Raw genomic sequence first — 21,353 nt, forward strand, 5'->3', positions numbered from 1 at the left:
AGTGGAAGGAGGATGTGCGGCTGCACATTGAGATATAGAGCCAGAAGAATTAGTTCTTCGGTGGTGAAAAAGTTTTTCCTTAAAAAAAATGAAAGTTTTTTCCAAAAAACAAAAAACAGAAAAAGAGAAACCCGTGAGAACAAAATTTCATATTCATCCATCTCATGTGTTGAAAAACTCATTAGAACGCTCACACGTTCGAGTTCACGTTAATCCGGAGATACATTGAGAAAGAACCGTGGTGTTCTTGGAATTTAAGAGCTTAAGACGGTATTAGAGGAGTTCAAGATTTACGTCATAATCGAGCGACGGTAAAATTCTCATTCTTCTCATTAATATCTTTGTAGTTAAATTAACATGAAATAATGATCGCATTAAATTTTGATTTATGTGATTCGATCGATACCACGCTTCTGCATAATTTTTTTTTTTGAAAATCCGGTTTGAGAAACCAACAAAATCTTGGTATAGTTGTACTACAGTCTGAATGTGGGTGGGTTCGTCGCCTTTGGCTCTTTGGAAGCGCTCTTCGTTCATGGCCAGTGAAGCATTCGTCTCCGCGGTATGGCCCTTGTTCCTTCTAGTTAACTCTTTTGACAGGCATACTTAACCGCTAAAGGTCGACGTTCATCAGGTGCACTTTATCATTACTTCGTATCTTTATGTCTTAAATATTTTATATTTTAATCACACCACGTGGCGTCCAGCGATTGCATTGTGTGGGGCTTAAAGTTTTACCCCATGGCCGAGAGATAAACGCCCATTTGGATAGGATCATGGGCACAGATATTTTACTTCAGAGCACACTTGGCGGCTAACGACGGGGCAGAACGACCATTTTCTTATCCCGGAGAAGAGAGATCCCAATTATTATCAGAAGAGACAAGCGATGTTTGGTGAAACTGACCATTGTCAGAGAAAATGGTGGCTTATTTTCAAGCAGATTTCCAAAAGAAAAAAAAATTGTGAACGCCATTAAATGAGCACGTCATATATCATGAGAGTAATAGCTCAAATAGAAAGCATTTTCCAACTTTTGATATAATGCCCGCACGTCCACGATAACAACATAAACCCTCATTAGTCAATTACAGCAGAGTCAAAACTCATTTTTACAAGAACTGTCGATAGTGCCAAATGAGGGGGCCTAACGGAGAATATTCTAAGAAAGAAAAGGATACGTTTGATTGGTGGGTGGATAAAAAAAGAAAAAAAAATTGTAGGGATTTTTTTATAAATAAAATGAAGATAGTTTAAAAACGTGTGTGAAAAATAAAATATGAGTAATTTAATTGTAAGAACGTTTTAGAAATTTTAAGATGGACTAACAAGAAGAATTGATGTGGTTTAAGAATGTGAAAACAATAAAATGAGAGGTGTTAATCGATGCATTTATTTACTTATTAATAATATATTCAGTATTTGGCTTCATATTATTTTTAGCCTTTAAAAAAAGTCAAATTATGTTTCAGTGAATGCCTATTAAAATGTAAACTCTTTGATCTATTAAATAGTTGCAAGGCAGTCCTTTTATCTATCCAACTATTAAATCTCAATAAAAAGAAAATCACATACAAAAAGAAACTATGCCTCTTTTCGTTGAGATTCTAATAACATGCCTCTAGACCAGTCATGGAAAATACTTGGGTAATCTTGATAAATACATTTTAAAAAGTGCATGAGTCGAGATTTTTATCTTTTAGTCTTGATTTATAACTTTTTTAATTAAATAATTACACTAATAAAAAGATATTTATTAAGAATAGAGAGTAAAGCTCCAGACTCACACCAAGGATTAAATTCTCTAGTTTTTCAAACCACTTCATTAACGGAAAAGCAAAACAAATGTTTTCTTCGTTTGGGCTTGACTATGTTCATATTATCAACCGAAATGGTAAAAGAGTCCCAAGTACTATTTGGTGGAAGAGTTTGGTGAGTGAACTTGGAAAATTTTTTCGCACACATCCGGATTGAGAAACCAATGTCTCAAAAATGTCAACTCAACTGCTTAAGACCAGCCAAGAAAAAAGTAGACTGATACCAGGCCGTGGAAATGGATTCAGTTGTTTCATCCTTTAAGTTACGGGCCACGTGTCAACATCTTAGAAGGCAATGATAAGAAGACCTCCATAGCAAGCAATCATCACTCTGTAACGGAAAGGAAGAGTAATTAGTTTCAAGTTGAAAGCAAGCGAGTTCTAGGGTCAATACTATTTTGAGTAAAAGAAAACTTACCTATCAATGAACTATATCTTCACAAGAGTGCAAAAGAAATCGGCATGTTAAGCACAGATGAGACAATTACGTTTTCTTCCTAAGCAAGAAAATCCACTAATTGTGTTAAGTCACCACTCCAAAATCAGATCGAAAATCGACTATAGTAATACCACCAAGAGATTGTTCTGATTACGCAAATTTGGTTTACAAGACTTGAGCTTTTTTGTTCAAGTTTTACTGAAATGACACAAGTATCCTTGGTGAAACTTGTCAAGGTCATTCATCGTCTACAAATATTCCACTTACAGTTAGATTATACATAACGTGCAAGGTTTTCTTGCTCATTTTCAACTGGAAAACTTCTTACGTCAGTATTTGAGGGGTTAAAAAACTTACCAAAGAGCTTTTTGATGCGAAGAACACTTCGTACCAAAATCGAATACCATGCAGATTTCAAATGATATAACAAAGAAAACTCATCATGCAAACTTAGAGTTTACAGAACAAATTCATTTTGGTGCTGATGAGGCAAGGTGCCCGAGAAATTTCCATGGGGGCCGTGTAGTGTTTGATGAAGATGTTGCAATCTCCAACAAACTCTTCATCCATTTCACCCGGTTTACAAGCTCCTCCAAGTCCAAAACTGCAGCTTCTATTGTATTAGAGAACATCAAGTTTAGGGGAATGTTTACATCAGTTTTCATCTTCTTTGAGGATCCGCCTTCAAGTCTGTCTTTTTCAAGCATCATTTCACCTACATCAGTTGAGCCAGCTTTAACGTCTGAATTCGAATCGTTATCTGAGCAGATTGTTTTCCCAATGCTGTCATTCTCCATATCGGATTCAGTCTTTGTTCCTTGTGTGTTCTCCTTTTCTTCCATGGCACATAGAGGTCGCTTTTTGGTTTCTTCCATCTTATCAGGAGGTTCTGATGAGCTAGATGAAACATGAGACGTAAATGCCGATACTGATGCTCCAGTTTCATCACCTATTATTCCACTTGACTCACTTTCGTCACTATCTGAGCAACTGCTTTCCCAAGTGCCACCATTTAGCATATCCAAGTCCATGTATGTTGCCGGTGTGTGCATTTCCTTATCTGCTGCCATAGCACCTAACGTAAGCTTTCTCATTTGTTCCAACTTATTAGAAGGTTTTGGTGACCTAGCAGAACCACGAGAAGGAACTGATGATTGAGAAGATCCAGCTTTACCCTGAACTCTGTCTCTGTTTTCACTGGCTTTACGTGTTTTGAAGCTTGAAGTGTTCCCTGCAACCACAGCAATTGTATATTAAAATGTCTGATTACAGGGAAAAAATGCAAACTAGGTTAAAATGTCCGATTTATTGCAGATTTGATCTGCTTAGCTTAGGTGAGTAAGCAACTTTGGCACATAACTACATTAAATGATGGTATCAAGTTAACCCTACAGTAGCAACAAGTTTTTAACTACAAGCAGTGAATGAAATAGACTAATGTGCCACCCCAAAAACAAGGGAAAGAGCTTCACAATTGTTTCATCTTGGAGATAATGTTGAGACAGTTATTGCGAAGTACTTATGTTTTGCAGTAGGATCATAGCTAAACTTTCAGATTTGGGGTGGGTATATTATCATTTGTGCGGTAGTGTCTTCATTAAAAGATGGCAAAAACGAACATAGAGAACATAATCCAATGAAAAGGGACTACTAATAACCAATTTTTAGCCTTTTCAGATTTTAGGGTGGTGCATTTTCATGCTAGTTTAAGCTCTCTGAACTTATATGTAGGACCTTGAAATTCTGATTTGAGTGCAAATTGAGTGGAATACATGTAGGTCAAGAGAGACATTCGACTAGTTATCAACAATGTTTGCTTCAAAATTCTCCCACTCATACAATTGGAGCAACCCTACTCCTATATTGTGAAGTAATAAATAATCATAGTTCGAGTACGTGGGACGTATCTGTCTTTTGAACAGAGTAAGCAGCTCAAAGTGTAAATACAGTCCCCGCTATCATACCTTTGTTAGCAGGATTAACTATACGAGCACAACGCTGACCATTATCAGAGTCCTGTAACCACCAAGGGAACACCAAGCAATGAGCCATTAAAAATATGGGGCAACTGACTTATTCTCTTCTTCTAGATTCTGTCTTGTCCATTTCTTTGATCTCTCATACATCACCGAGTCCAACAATTTAGCTAAAGGTGTTACACATGAAATACAATACATAAAGAAAAAGATAAGGAAGGTACCATAGGAGCAGACACCGTCCAACCGCTTTTGAGAGACCAATCCAATGACGGACGGAGATCCTTGCTGCAAACCTCATAAGATAATCCTTCACCTAGAGGAGGTGGTAACAAGTCCATCTACAAACACGAGAATACTGGATCAAAATAAGCAAAAAACTCTTTCAAGTGAAGGATATTATTGACATCATGATCATGATAACGACGACGATCATAATAAGCAAAAACCTCTTTCAAGTGAAGGATATTATTGACATCATTATTATTATTATTTTGTGATAGGAAAGATGACGCGATGAAGATAATAGCATGAATTACGCTTAAAAATTAAAATGCAAGAGGGAACTTCCTTAATTAAGTTGCTTATGTTCGTTAGACCCCCCCCCCCCAAACAAGAAGTTGCTTATGTTCAGTAAGTACTATAACAAGCATCTGGTTCACGACCTTTTGAAGCACTAGATGTGCAAATTAGATAAGCCAGATTCTACATCAAACTCAGAAATACAAAGGATGAAAAGAATAAGTAATTTTCAGAATGGCTAGCATCAAAAACAAAACCTCTAGTGACTATCTGATAAGAAAGAGTAAATGAAAACATTCATTAGAAACGAATAGGAAATATTGACACTTAATTTGTTGGAATCAGGGCACAATCTTCGTCATTGATGACACTACAAGAGAGATCAATTTTTGAGGTAGCTAAAAAAATTTATCAAGTTTTTAAGGGTAAAAGGTAATTAACTTTCCATTCTGCGTTTGAGCAGTGAGAAAAATGCAAAATAATTAGTATTTCAAATGAACCATAAGACACCATGAAGCAAAAAAGATGAAGAAAAAAAAAATTCACTTTTTTTTTTTTTTTGTTATGAATGAAAAACGTTATTCAATCAGAAGAGATCTGTCGGGTGGTCTCACAATAAGTGGGCCCCACCATTCAACCAGATCGAATTGCATAGAGTTGCTCAAAAAAAGAAACTAGAAAACAAAGTACTTGAATAATTCAAATGAATAGCATTAACCTGACCTGATATTTCCCATCCTCCAACACTTCAGCTATTCTACCAGACCAATAACAACCATCTTGCCACCAGTCAACTAAATCTCCAACCTTCCAGGAATCATTCACAATAACTACCACTTCTGAGATGGCACTAACGTCAGGCATTTGACTTTCACGATATACCGGAGGAAAGCGAGGACGAAGCATAATATGCAAATCCTTTTGCTTCGCATTTCTATCATAAGTTTGGGGCTTTTGATATAACTTCGTCCAAGATTTTCCTGGAGATGAGACGACAACAACAGAAAACGAGGAATTATGAAAATATATGTATAGAAAGGAAAAAAAAAACGGAGGAATATAGCTAAGCACCTCATGTGTTTAAAGTACTCAATATTAAAGGACAAATTAACATTTATACGCAATAGAAAAAAAAGGGACATGCTTCACCAAAGAAAGCCAAACATTTTTTAACAGACATTTTGTTTGCATTCGCATGCACAACCAATTAAAAAAAAAAATTACTCTACAAAATCCAACAAAAAATATTTATAGCTAATCTAAAGATCTATAATGCAACATGCATAATAACCTAAATATATATGCACATAAGTCTAGAAGAAGCAAATGCTAGATACATGTACTTTTGATCCGATCATTCAAATTGCATAGTATCACAAATACCGACACAAATTATTAGCCTTAAGCCATGAACACAAACACGCACACGCACACACAAAAGTCCTTGGCACAACGTACCATACACCGGTGTCACTTACTTTCATCAGGAAAGTCGGGAAATTCCAATATATATCCAAGATGACCTTTTCTCCAGCTGACATCCTTTATCTGGATTGAATTAAAAAATAATAATAATAAAGGGATAAGTTTTTGTGTCTCTTTTAATAAAGGGTGAAGGGAACCAACCACGGTCCTCAAAATTAGTCAACAACAGGAAAACCATGCAACACAAGTATATGCGTCTTTAAAGCTTCTCTAATTCCAATCACAAATAATAATAATAATAATAATAATAATAGCACACAAGAAGAAACAAGATTCAGACAAAAAAAAAATGAAAAAGTGATCAATATTAGATGCAACATTAATGATGACCTGCATGTATGCGAAACTTTCAAAAGGTTCCCTTGGGTTTTTAGTGTCAATTGCAAAATTTTTGCTTCGAGTTTCAATGTTTCAGAAATCCTTGGAATTTTTGCTTCAAGCGATGCATCTTATGAGACTAGTGGTTTTTAGTTTTCTTAAGAGAAATGGACATTTCGTAAACGCAAGAAAACAAAAATGGTCAGCAAAAAGGTTCTTAAGAGACCCGCAGGACAGTCACAGCAGATATAACCCTCCACCAATCCATATTGCATTTTCAACAAATTTTTCTTCCGTTTGCCATTCTTAACTCATAAATAAAATAGAAATGAGAGATAAGTAATATCCAAACCTGTAGCTACTTAACATCTCGTGCCCAATGAAAGAAGAAAATAACATTAAAATAAAACTAGGAAAAAGTCATTGTCCTGTATGTCATCTACTTTGCTCCAATAAACGAAACACGTTCAATTTTAGTTAGTTTTAAAAGATTAAAAGATCATTCAGAATCTGTTACAAAACAAAATGCTTTCATGTCTTACTCAAACACATGTGCATTGTATTAGCAATCAAATACTCTAGTTAAGAACGCAAAATGAAGCAAGCATCAGCCCCATTCTAAGACCATCTCCAATGTAAATGCTAATGCCAAAAGCATGATATGATTATTAATTTGTGCTCCAATACATAAAGCTATTTGAAATGCTAAAATCTACTTTTCTTATAATCATTAAGATTTAAAAGTTGTAGAAGTAAACTTTTAATCTTAAAATAATTTTAAAAAGCAAAAGTTGTAAGGTTTGTTTGGTAAAGGGGGGTTTGAACCTTGAGTTTGAACCATGCGGGTTTTAAACTTTGACGTTTGAACCTGGTTCAAACCTTGAGAACCCAAGGGAGATTTGGATTTAGAAATCCTTTTATTTTGAGGGTTTAAATATCACATCAAGGTGTTCAAACCTCCTTTTACTTTTTGCAAACAAACACTAGTTTGAACTTGGGAACATGGGTTCAAATCCCTTGAACCCTCGAACCAAACGACCCCGTAATTATTAAATGAAAAGTTAACCATCCGATAGAATAAAGTGCCAAATTTGCCATATGCTACACTTGGTAGGACATTTGCCACAAAGTATAGCATGTGGCAAATTTGGCACAGCAAATAGCGTTGCATTAGAGAATGCTTTTTGCACTCAAATGATAGAATTAAAATTGACACGTCAATTATAGCATTGTATTGGAAATGCTCTAAATTTCCTGTAAAAATCCATAATGCATTTGAATAAAACTAATAAGTAAATTTACAGTATCCTTTAAGCCTGCATAGGAAATAGAAATTTAAACATGCTGTGTATTCAATTTAAGCCTGCATAGGACATGTACAACTTCAGTTTAAAAGCGAACAGTTAGTGGCTTTCTAATGGACATGCCCCAAAACATGCCAAGGTTTGTAAGCCAATATAACAAGCCAAACTCAAGAAACCACCAAGCTAAACTTTGTAATCACAATAGTTGGAATAAACAAGTAAATTCCGTGACAAATATTTTGATAACCAATCAATGTAACCAGCAATTTCATGCATTAAACTAATTGTACCTTGGAGAGAAACCATGAACCACGATAACCTGCTTGAAATGATCTTGATTCTACTTGCTGGCCTACTTCAAACGGAGAGTCTCGTATACACATGATAATCAACCACGCTGTATAGATTACAGAGCTGCAACATAAACATGCCCAGGTTTTCAGTATAGTTTTTAGAAAAGAAAATACAATACTACAAGTTTGTGATGATCACCCGTTATAAGCAAGAATGAAAACTTCCTCCAAAAATGCTTCCACATTCAAATAGGTTATAAGGCTAAAAAAATGTTCCTAACAAAGTAGCAAGGGCCTAGCAAGTAGGAGCATAGCTGGAGCTACCTTAGGCTCAAGGGGGCAGCTTCACCCCCAGGCCTTAGATCTCCTTAAGCTTTTGCTGCCATTAAAGAAACATTTTACAATTTTTCTCCCAGAATGTCTAAAAAATTCTTTTAAAAAATTTTAAATATACCCCAAGTTTTGACTTTTTTAAGTGTACTCATTTCAAATTTAAATCCCAAATAAACAAAAAATCGACTACACTACCATATAACTTCCTAATGTCTCGGACTTTAAACTTAAAAAAAAATGTACAATCGATCACAAGCTCAGTTTATTTGGTAGAAAAAGAAAAGATACAAATAGATTAAAGAACCTAAAGAGACGGAGTTCATACATATATAAATGTACAAATAGCACGAAAGACGAACCATAACTCCTGTAGATGTACAATCCAAGTACTAGAGATTGGTATTCTTTTCGATACAAACAATACTTCATAAAACCAAAAGGAATCGTGAAGTACAAGACAAGGACGAAAGGATGTTCACCAAATAAGGAAAAAAGAAAGAGAAATGATTGAGAAAAAGAAATATAGAGTATTCTACAACAATTGCCACTCCCTAACTCAATTTGAACACTAAAAATTCTAAAACTTTATCTTCATGCATCTATTGCAACCCAAAATTTAACTTTTTCCCACATCGCGCCAACCTTTCCATCCACATCCACAAAAATCCTCTTATTTCCTTTCTAACCAAAGTGCTTCGTCCCAATGCAAACCAAAACAGCGAAATTGTAAATCTCTCTTTCTCCTCTCTTGTTGAAGCCAATTAGATACGACAAGACAAACAAATCAACACGAATCAAAGGAGCCACCCAATGTGGCAAAACTCTTGCAAAACTGTAAACCACAAACATCTAGAAAATAAGAAGCCCAAGAATAAACTAGGGAAAATGACCAAATCTTTCTTATCCTTATTTGAGGAGACAAGCAATTTACAACATCCAACTATACTGTGCTCCTCCACTACTCATCCATAATTACCCTCAAGCCTCGAAGTTCACTCTTTCATGTTAGGTTCCTCACCTCTCTAAGAATACTAGTCACCTCCTCTTCAAATCCACATTCTTGATGGCACGACTTTCAGGATAGATTTGGTAAAACCATCACTTGACCAAAATTGGATTTTATAAATATCTTTAGGATATCTCCTTCTACATATATAATCTGCTTTGGCTCACATGCTTCTCAATTTTCCCAAAGCATATCCACAAAAGTAAGACGCATCCTTTCTTACATAGAGGATATTTGGCAAACAGGTTCAAGTGTTTTGAACCAAAAAGTTGTTTTGAACCAGCATTTGGCAAAACCTTTTAAGGCTTGGTTCAAACTGATAATTTGTAGCATGTTTGGTAAAATGGTTCACATAGTTTGAACCAAAAAATGGACCTAAGTAGCCGTTTGGTAAAAATTTTGGAGACCATTTCAAACTTCTGATGCGACATTTTAAACCAAAAAAGTGCATCAATTTTGATTTATCACCCCTTCCACCTAATTTCAACATTCCGAACCAATTTTCTACGGTGTTTTTAACTCGACTCTCACCTCTCACACAAAAAACATCCTTTAGTTACATATCAAAACACAATTTCAGATTTTATTCTCTTTTCAAACGACACTTCAACTTATATCCAAACGTCATATCGGACTACAAGTTTAAACCAAACTTTTCAAACATTCCATTTCAAACCACAAAAGTTCAAACCACCATATTTTGAACCTATTTACCAAAACAGACCCTTGATTTTTTGAACCAACAAACACCCGAGGATTTTGAGTTCCCCCACTTCTCTCTTCTCAAACAAAAGTTCAAACCACATCTTTGAAACTTTTCATTTTGAACAACAAAATGTCAAACCACCATGTTTCAAACCTATTTACCAAATGGGCCCATGGTTTCAAGCAAAAATAGCATTCCTTACACGAGACCGTATAAAATAATCAAATTTTAAAAAACAAAATACAATAACACAACTGTAGATGATGTATATGGAATGACATATTGCCACTTGGCCCTATTCACCTTCTATAAACCCAAACATGTCAAAAGCCTTAAAATAGGACTTCCCCTTGTATAGATATAATCTGCTTTAGTCCGCCTACCTCTCAGTTTTCCCAAAAAATATCCACAAAAGAAAGACATGTCCTTTTATGGTCATGGGCACAAATCAGATTCCTAAATGAGCCCACAATATTATCAAACTTCCAAAAACCAAAAGACAATAACACATCTACTGATGAGATATATGGAATGCCATATTGCCACTTGATCCTTTTCACCTTCTATAACCCCGAACACGTTGAAACCTTGAAATAACATATGTAGCCATATCCATAACAAACAACATACAATAAACTAAATACATATCTCATAAATACCTTGTAGAAATGTTAGTATAGGAATGGTGGTTGAGCAGATACATTATGACACTGAAAGAAACTTACCACCAAGAGGAAGTGGAAAGCTAGTGGATTTTCTCTTGTTTAAATGTTTTCTCGCTTAAGATTCTTCAATGCGCACCTCCACCTTCAACCCTTGAATAGAATGCATTGGAATAAAGAAGACGACCATCAGCTGCACCCTCCACATACATTGTAAAGAGTACGAATACAACATTGAAAGGGGGAAAACTCAAATCAAGGACGGTTGTGCTATATGGAAAAGTTTCCTTCTTTGGCACGACATTAGGCCACATTACATTCTCAAAAGAAACACAACTTGCAGAAAGACTTGAGTCAACCCAAGTCTTGTAATATCACGCGGAATAGGAGTTCCCAGGTGGAAATTCGTGATAACAAGTAGTGTTTGCGTCTACACATTACGAATCACGTTTAAACATGTGAGCACATGCATTGCACACTAATCAATCTTGACAACGTAAACGGATTTAGCATACAAAATTTGATATTTAATAATGTCTATATTGGGAGGGATAATTTAGGATACAACCAATCTTGTTAATATCAGATTTGCAATGAAGGATCACTCCATTCCATTTCAGGAAAACATTTTGGAAGAATATTCATTCCAAAGGAATAGCTATTCCTAAGTCTTTTTGCCCAACCACAGACATAAATTATTGTCCTTTAAGAGTTATCATTCTATTCCTACGGTCATTTCACCAAACCAAACATAGCTAAATTCTCAATGTTAAATTATCTAAGCAGTCACTTGTTTAAAAAGGCAATTTCTAGGTGAGGCAATCATTAAGCTAAGCAACTTCTTTTAGCCTTGTTAAGCCCTAAGGGGAAGCAAAGAAGAGTATACCGCAACTTATTTAGGCATGTGCCACTTATGCCTCATATACTTGACTTTTACGTGCACCGAAATGAAATCAAAACTCCCTATTAGATTTTGCATGAAAAAAAAAATCAAGAGTTTAAAACAAAAAAATATATATACAAATGGACGATGCCCACATCGTTGCACCCAAGTCACGCGTGAATGGCATCGTTGGAGGGAGTGCTACGGTCACAGTCACGCCAATATCAGGGTGCGACTCCTAGTCTACGCTGTGGTGTGTGACCCCATCATTGTTGATGCATGTTCGAGAGAGGAACACAATTTTTAATTATTATTTCTTGTTAGCGAATGTGGTTAGATTATCCGTGTATTTTGGGGTTGTAACGCTGTTGTATTTGTTAGCTTTTCTATCTCCTTGTTTTTAGGAAGTTATGTGGTTAGTTAGACTCGTTCTCCTAGGTTATATAAAGAGTATTTCTCCTGTAAAGTAATTAAATTTTCTGATTAATAATAGCAGTGTTCAAATTGTTTTTCTCCTCCATTTAGCTTATATGGTATCATAGCATTAAAGGCTACTTGTGAGTTGAGAAGAACTAAACAACAAGAATGAGAGGAGGAAGAGGAACTGAGGCTACCTCAAGTACCTCACAAAGTATCTCCACAATCATTCCCACTGTCGTCATTAAAAACTCACCTATGTCTCTGCAAATCACAACTCACAAACTGAACGGGAAGAATTTTCTCTAATGGTCCCCGATCAGCACAAATGGTGATTAGAGGCAAAGGCAAAATCAGATATTTGGATGGAACAATTCCCAAACCAAAGCCTACTGATCCGACATACTCCAATTGGGACACTCAGAACTCGATGGTGATGGCCTAGCTAATCCATTCCATGGAGGATAGCATCGGTGACACGTTCCTGTTTTATCCCACAGCAAATTCGTCTCAGTTGTTCGAACTTCGCAACAAAACCAGAAACCTCAAACAAGGAGACCTTGAAGTGACTCAATACTTCAATTCCTTGAAGAAATTGTGGCAGGAACTCGATCTTTTCAACACCTGTCAATGGAGGGATCCCAAAGACGCTGTTCTTTTTAAGAAAATGCAGGACAAAGATCGCGTGTATGATTTTTTGGCAAGTCTTAACAAAGAACTTGATGAAGTGAGAGACCGTGTTCTTGGAATGCGACCACTGCCAGCCATTGATGAAGTTTTTTCTGAAGTTCGGCGTGAAGAATATAGAAACAGCGACCACTACCATTGAAACCTCGGCGTTAGTTGCACAGACACCAAACAAATGAGGAAACACTCGCTCGTCCACCAAAAAGGGACATGCCTGGTGAGATCATTGCCAAAAGCCTTACCACACCAAGGAAACCTGCTGGGAGATTCATGGTAAACCAACCAATTGGGTTCCTAACCGACTAAAAATCGAGATAGTAGAGGACTTCAAGCCACTCATGACTCAAAACCGGAGCAAAACACTGGGAGTCTCACCCTTTCCAAGGCTCAAATGGAGCAGTTTTGCAATTTTTTCTTTGGAAAGCAACAATCAAGTACTTCTCTTATGGCAAAGAAGAATTAATTCTTTAGAGGCATGATAGAGAAAGGTGAGCCATGGGTTATTGACTCGAGCGCTACTAATCATATGACAAGCTGTCAGACTTTTTCAGTCATACACTCCGAGTCCAGGAAACCATAAAGTTAAGGTTGCTTATGGCTTGTATTCCGTGGTTGCAGGAGTGGGATCCATCAAAATAAATTCCACAATCACCCTTAACTCTGTTCTACATGTTCCGAGTTTATCATGCAATCTTATTTCTATTAGTAAGATTACTAAAGAACTAAATTGTGTGGTTAATTTTTCCTCTTCTACGTGTGTTTTTCAGGACCTGATTACGGGGAGGAAGATTGGCAGTGCTAAGGAGGTTGAGGCATCTGTGAGTAGTCATGCTCATACTGTTGTGGATCACTCTGCCGTTTCTAGGAAAGAAAAAATTATTCTACTCCATCGTAGGCTATGACATCCTAGTTTTTTGTACTTAAAATATTTGTTTCCTTCCTTGTTTCAGAATAGAAATGATTTGTTTCAATGTGAAATTTGCCAATTAGCAAAACGTAAATGTGCCTTCTTGCCATCTCAAACCTATTGTGCTTCAAAGCCTTTTACTTTAAGTCATAGCGACATATGGGTCCTTCACGTGTTAAAGTGTCACTAATCGCAAATGGTTTATTACTTTTATCGGTGACCATACGCGTGTTTGTTGGGTGTATCTGTTGCTACAGTAAAAAAGCTCTCAGAAACAGTCACATTTAACGTGGTCTATGGAATTGCATCCAAACTAAGAAATAATTGATCAGTTAATAGAGCATCTTCAATGCAATGCTATAATTATGTACCAATTAAAATGTTAACATTTAAGAGTAAAAAACACTCACCAATACAATGTCATTTGTTGTGCCAAAACTTTTTATATCCTATATTTTATTACAAATTTCTCACTAAATATGTCATATAAGAGATTTAGCATTTGATGAATATTGATTGAAATGTTTATTTTTTTATGTGATCATTGTAATTTTTACATTTTCTGATTATTTTAAAAATAAAAATTTACTTTTATAACTTTGAAAACTTAATGATTATGAGAAGAAATAAATTTAAAATTTCAAATAGCATTATGCATTTGAGCAGAAATGAAAATAATAAGTCATATCATATTAAATATACAATTGATTTTAATATTTACATTAGAGATGGTCTATCTCTCAATTATGACTCATACCTCAATTTTGTCTTTAACGTTAATGTGTTGTTGATATACCTTCATATTGTCCACGAAGCCCAATCTCAATCTTAGGAAAATTGAGAAAAGAAGTTAGAATTAGAGTATGTCAAAAACAAATAAATATAAAGACCAAGGAATCAAAATAACTAAACATTAGACCAAGGAATCAAGAATGAAGAACTTCTCCTACTTTCAAAACTCTTCATTCAAAAACCTTCATCAGTCTTTTTACTTTACATTCATGAATAAAAGTGATATAAAGAGTGAAAATCTTTAAAAAAAAATTTAAAAATCATCATATTTCCTTGAAAAAATTAAATAATAGCAAACACCACCGAAAAAACTCATTGTAAATACTATCAAATCTTTTATATGTTGAGATGGCTAAATACATCTTTAGATCTCGTTCGTTTTGTTTGTTCGAGTTAAAAAATTTAGTTAAAAAGTGAATCTATGAGAAAATATTATAACTGAAAATTTTAAATTTAAATTTTTATAAGAAAAAAATTATAAAAAAAAGTTGAATTATGATTCAAACTAACAAAATAAATAAGACTTGATCTTTCAGTGTGGAAAACAAAGTAAAATGAATAGGAAGAAGGTTTAGCAAAAACAAAAAAAAAATGAAAAATAAAAGAGAAGATGAAGATGAAAAAGAGATTTAAGTTTCACAAAAGTAAGAAAGTACCCTACAACCAGAAGAATCGTCTTATCCGAACTGTACGGATGCGTCTCTAAGAAAACCTCGTCAACCACCAGATCCGTCAACTTCACGTCGCGAATTTGGATCTTCAAGAGCAGATTTGGCCGTCGAATCAGGAGTTGCAGCGCGGATGGTTTTGAGAAATCGACTCCCAAACTCGTTTCTGCCGAGAGGCCAAGCGTGGGTCTTACGGCGCATTCAACAATCTACCAAATGGAGGAGGAGAGAGCAAGAGACAACGAATTAGGGTTTGCAAAAAGGAGGAAGAGAGTAAATATTAGACACTATTTTAGATTAATTATAAAAAATTCTCCTCAAATTATCACACTTATAATATTTTGTTTGCCACACCTGCATTCACAATATTAGATATTGTTTATTTTAAGTGTTGTTTAGTTGGGGAATTCGTTCTCTTATTCGAATCATAGTTCGTAGTTTGTTATAGTATTTTTTATCACAAAAAATACACGTAAATTGAAAATAGTTCTAATCACATAGTTCTAATATATGAACCAAACGTCTTCTATTGATTCAAGTTTTAAGAGACGTTTGGTTCATGGATTAGAATCATGTTATTAGAATTATTTTTTATTTACGTGTATTTTTTATGAGAGAAAATACTGTAGCAAATCATGAAATATGATTCAAATCATAGTTTGAATCCTCCAACTAAACGTCCCCTTAGTTTTAAATTTTTATAATTAAAAGATTTTAGAAAATATTACATTTTTTTTAGTTACAATTAAAAATTCTTAAAAAATTACATATTTCAATTTGAATTAAAAACTCAAATTTACAAAGTGAACGACGTTTAGGCCGTGTTTGAAGTTGATCATGTTTTTCTTATTCACGTTTTTTAAGAAAGAAAAAATAGAAATGTTTCCAAAACGACGTTTGGCATAATAAAGACAAAAAACGGAAATGAAAACGATTTTTTAGTTTATTGTAAAATGAGAGAGAAATGAAAAACGACTTTTAATCGTTTTTCATTTTTTTGTTTTCGTTTTCTCCTCTCTCGAGCAGAGAGAGAGAAATAGAGACATTAACGGGCTTTTTTACACTGAAAAAAATCTCTTGATAAAACTACCAAACACATTTTCAAAAATTATTTCTGTCTGAGATTGAAAACGTTTTCATTTTCATTTTCATACAAAAAATAAAATCATTTTAGAACGAGTTCTAAACGCACTCTTATAGTGTCTCCAATCTATATTTTATTAATAATTTTATCATTTTTGCTACTTTTAAGTGATACACTAGTTTTTAAAATTGCTTCGCACGTATGTCTTGTTAGAAACACTTAAAGTGTTTATTATTCACCGAATAATGAAAATTTCATTTATAAAACTATTTAAGAAATTTTTTAATTTGTTTTAGAAAAAAATATATGTAAAAATAACTTTTGATATGATTAGAATTATATAGAAAATAATTAAGTTAAGACACATTTGAAAAGAATTACTTTAACCATTGATAAAACACACAAAATATAGAAATACATAAAAATACAAATAAAAATTGAATAGAAATACATGTGAAATTTACTTTCATAGGAATAAAGTGAGAAAATATATTTTTTAAAAACGCACAAAAAATTAAAATGTAAAAAAAGGCATTCACAAAAAAATAAAAAACATTTAAAATATAAAAAATAAAGATAAAAAAAGTAAAAGAAAAGAGAAAAAAAAGAGGTAAGAATAGATAATGACATGTGGTAGTCCCATATAGAAGAGATTTTACGTTTGAAAGAGATAATTTTAATAGGAGAAAATTGTGGAAAAACTATATTTTAAAGAAATATATTATAATAATTAAAGTGTAGAGCATCTTTTTCAAAATCTAAAAATAAAATAAAATGAAACAAATGAGGAAATAGAAAAAATAAGAAGAATTAACAAAAGTAAAAGATAAAAAGGTAAAAATGATGAGACCTTGATACTTGACAAGTGGAGGGGTGTAGGAGAAAAGAATGTTTGATTAAAGAAATATATTATAATAATTAAAGTGCATGGCATCTTTTATAAATGAAAAAAATAATAAAAGGTAATAAATAAGGAAAGGGAAAAAGTAAAAGAAGAAATAATAAAAGTAAAAGACAAAAAGGTAAAAATGATGAGAGTTTGACACTCGGTAAGTAGAGGAGTATGGGAGAAAAAAAAGTTAGGCTTTTTTATGTATGTTATAGGTTATAGATATAGATAAAGTATCACATGAGTGGCTCATGATACATGAAAATTGGCAGAAATGGTTTGTAAACTATTTAGCAGATAAGAGTTGAGTCCATATTCTTTTAGTATTAATGAAACAACCCTTAAACTTTTTAAACATTGGCAAATTAAACATTTCCGTCAAATCTCATTAAGTTATTAACAGAATGAATCATGTGTCGTACATGTGAGCTAATATGAAAGGTTTTCTTTCAGCATATAAAAGGGTTATTTTAGTAAAACAACAGAGTTTATATTTTTAACAAAAATTAAAATTAAAAAAAGGCATTTTCTGCGAACTAGCAACACTTTTGTAGGGGAGATTTCTCCATCATAACCCACTAAAGGGCTGACATAATTATCTTGTATTAAGTCATAACAGTTACTATTTTGTAAATCAGAAATTGTTTTTAAACATATGACAATAAACGACTTCATACACATTGGTCTTGAATAAGTATATAAATAATATTGAAAGGCACATCAATAATAATAAATATGTTTATGCATAACCGGATGTGCTTATAAAATGGACAAATTGCACGGTTGTCCTCCGAACTACAGGTCATGTTACAAAATGCTCCTCTAAACTTTAATTTGTAATATTCATTCCCCCCGACTTTGAAATTCTTGCAAACTTTCTCCTTTGGGTAAAATTTGAAGGAAAAATTACACAGCTACCCCACGAACTATAGGTCGTGTCACAAAATGTAATGACTAAAAAAATCCTTATGTTACTTAGTGTAATTTACATAATTAAATCATGAATTGCCTGGATAATGACATGTTTTGTAATGAAGGTTTTGTGGAATTAATAATATTATTCTAAAATTCTATATAAAAATTTTATGTCGAAAATTTTTATGTTATGGCTTGGTCGATAATCCTCACCGCGATTTATGACGAGAGAAATTTTCGATTCGACTATGACTCGTGATTCTGTTCATAAAACTTTTTGAGTATTGTACAGTGTTAGCAGTGCTCTGAGAAGCAATTTACATTTAAAGAAATCCTTAATTGCCAATTAGTAAAATCGGTGTTACACGAGTCGCGTTTTCGGTAAAACCGTAAAGCCGGCCTCAGAAATCGACACTGTCAGTTATTATGTTTTACTGAGAGTTTAAGACGCGTATGTTAAACTTAGATTTTAAGTTATTTTAAGACAAATTTAAAGTGTGGAAACATCCCAAATAATTTACGCGATTTTAAATCTATATCGATATTAATTTCTTTTAAATATAGTGTTGGACTGTGATTTAAACAGTAAACTAAAAACCTTTAGAAATTATTTGTCCTGTTAACTGATCTAAAATTTACTGTCAGTACAAGTTTAATCAGTTTAAGAAAGAATCTTTGGGAGACAAAGTGGAGACAAGGATTTAACCTTAATATGACAAGGGTTTTAAGTCATCATTAAGTGTAAATTTTCTCTCTTCTCACTAAGTATGACCAGCCATAGTAAGCACTTTTTTAATCAAATTCTAGTCCATATAGCTTGATTAAGAAGGCCTTAATTAGTAATAAGTTAGCTTAGCCAATTATCTACCGCCACTTCAAATTAAGCTCACTTTCACCATTTCCTTTATTTTTTCACTTTCTCTCTCTCTTTTCTCCTTGTTTGGCCGAACCCCTCAAGCTATCTCTCTAAAAAATTTTCCAATTCTCTCACACAAGGAAGACTTCAAACCACAATCTAGAAGAGGGAGAATAAATTTGTGTAGGAATTCCTAGCACATTTAAGGGTAAAATGCAAAACTTTTCTCATTTGGTTTTCTTTGTTCAAAATTCCAACTTTTCCTTAAAAGTTTAAATCTATGCAGGAATTTCTCACTTTGGTGGTCAAAACCATTCATCTCCTAAGGTTTGTGGTAAGATTCTTTAAAACTTATCTTGATCATTTCAACTTTAAGAACGAAGTTTGGTTAGGTTACAAAGTTTGTGCTTCTATTGTTTATATGTGTGTTAAAAGGTTAGATCTTCACATGCAAGGAGTTTTAATGTTAAATCCATGTTTTTTTAATTTGTATTTTATGGTCTAAGGTTGTTGTTTTGTGTGTTTAGAATAAGATCTAAGCTTTGCATGTTAATTTTAAGAGGTTAAAGATGCAAAAAAAAAAAAAGTTAAGTTGACAAGTTTCTGTTTAGGTTTAAAAATTTCAATACACTTTGATTTAAAAATTGTAGATCTCGACGTGCTGAACATTTCTTTATGACTAAGAAAGATCTCAATTCTGCCTTTAAAATATGTTTTTAGACATTTTCCAAAATTGTTCAGAATTTCATAAAAACTGTCTAAAACTGTCAATTTGAGCCAGTCTCTGTTTTTACTGTTTTTGGGCCCTTTAGAGGGCAATTTCAGGATTTTTTACATGTAGGGCTTAAAGTTTTCGACGTTATGGACAAATCTATATGACTGTGAAAAATCACAATTCTGATTCTAGGACGCGTTTTTAGGCCGTTTTCAAAAACTGCGTAAAATAATATTTGTGCAGCGGCTATTTTTAAGATTTCGGACCGTTCCGAGGCCGAACCTCATTTACCGCGAAACATGAAACTTTTAGATCGCGACGAGATGAAGAAACTTTGCATAGTTCAAATTTTAAGAATCTAACTCTAAGACGTAGTTAATTACAAATTAAGGAAAAACAGAAAAATTAATTGATAAGATTTGAAACGATTAAAATTTTAGCGAAGAACGTTTTCTGAAACGTTTGAATCCGAGTTTTATAAGAATTGAAAGTTTAAGTTCCTATACTTAAACTCATAATTATGATTTTATCAGTATTTTTTATCTCATAAAAAATTTACATTAAAAAATTTCTTCTCTCATAAAATTTTGGCCGATTAATTAGAATCACTAATTGTAGCAAGTTGGGATAATTATATACCGGCATGGTTGTAAATTTGTCGTGTTTTGAGGGCCTACTCGGTAATGCATTTATTTTATTTTTGTACGTATTAGTTTAAGCAAACAATGACGCAACTTTTGTCAACAAAAAGGTAACAATCATTCAAATCCAATGTAACTTTGTGCATTGCAATATTTCAATTACAACCTAACTTTGTTACATTTTAAGAGTCGAAAAAATAATTTACAGATTAAATAACTTGCACGATTTGCATTTGAATTGCAAATGATATATGAAGAAATTTATTTATATGTACGGACCTTTTGGTTTCTTTTTTATTTTTTGCATCTTTATAGATTACACTTTATGGTTAAGAGATGTACATTTTATATTTTAAACTGTATTATATTTATAACTTCACATTTTAAATTCATGTTAGATACTTACCACTACCTTCAGTCAAAAGTTGATTTCAACTACAAAAAAGGCTTAAACATTCTCATATTTAATATTTTTTCCTTGTCATTTCTATTTTATTAATGGCTTTTAGGTCTTTTTGTCGCTAAAATTGACATGTTACTGATGAAAGGTAGGAATTGAGTATAAACTCGAAATCTAAAGTATAAATAGGATAAATGAACTCTAAAAATATAATATTTGATATTTTATGACCTCAAAATGCAAGATATAAAAACGAAACTTTCTATGGTAGGATATCTTTATCAACAAAATCACATGAAAATAAATTTTTTTATTCAAATATGACATTTCAAGACAAAGCGTCATCGCTACGGTTCTGTTTTCATATCACAAAATTCTCTACATGTATTTGATAGTTCTTAAAATATATTGTACTACAGTTTTTTGTCTATTCTTTATTTTTTATGTTATTTATTTTTCAAAAAAAAAAAGTATAACATTACTTCCCCACTGAGATTTATGCTGGCTCCGCTACTCTTTTTTTTCTTTCTTTTTTTTTTTTTACTAAAAGTTTTCATTGAAAAAGAACCAAAAATTGGACAAATAATTTTCCCAATAAATTTTTCTAACATAAATCAAATCTGATGGTTCATTCAATG

The 21,353-nt window shown here is 33.2% G+C and overlaps 1 protein-coding gene across 5 annotated transcripts; it reads right to left on the minus strand.

Moving 5' to 3' along the window:
* Nucleotides 1-1,862: 1,862 nt before the first annotated feature.
* On the minus strand, nt 1,863-15,485 carry LOC112091196. 5 transcript variants are annotated; one of them, XR_002902026.1, is made up of 10 exons: nt 15,204-15,485; nt 14,513-14,582; nt 8,152-8,275; nt 6,233-6,302; nt 5,478-5,734; nt 4,457-4,573; nt 4,221-4,272; nt 2,614-3,487; nt 2,236-2,314; nt 1,863-2,148 (listed from the first exon to the last, which is right to left on the minus strand). XR_002902026.1 is itself a non-coding variant. In XM_024164189.1 (8 exons), exons 3-8 carry the CDS (start codon nt 8,242-8,244, stop codon nt 2,727-2,729), a joined length of 1,350 nt encoding a protein of 449 aa, XP_024019957.1. In that variant the 5' UTR covers nt 8,245-8,275; nt 14,513-14,582; nt 15,204-15,485; the 3' UTR covers nt 2,364-2,726. The 5 variants fall into 5 exon arrangements, 3 of the variants coding, with proteins under 3 accessions (XP_024019958.1, XP_024019957.1, XP_024019959.1); XR_002902027.1 differs by lacking the exon at nt 2,236-2,314; XM_024164189.1 differs by lacking the exons at nt 1,863-2,148; nt 2,236-2,314 and having other exon boundaries at nt 2,364-3,487.
* Between the last annotated feature and the right edge of the window lie 5,868 nt (nt 15,486-21,353).

The sequence above is a fragment of the Morus notabilis genome, unplaced genomic scaffold, assembly GCF_000414095.1.
Source record: "Morus notabilis unplaced genomic scaffold, ASM41409v2 Scaffold363, whole genome shotgun sequence".
Taxonomy (NCBI): Eukaryota; Viridiplantae; Streptophyta; class Magnoliopsida; order Rosales; family Moraceae; genus Morus; species Morus notabilis.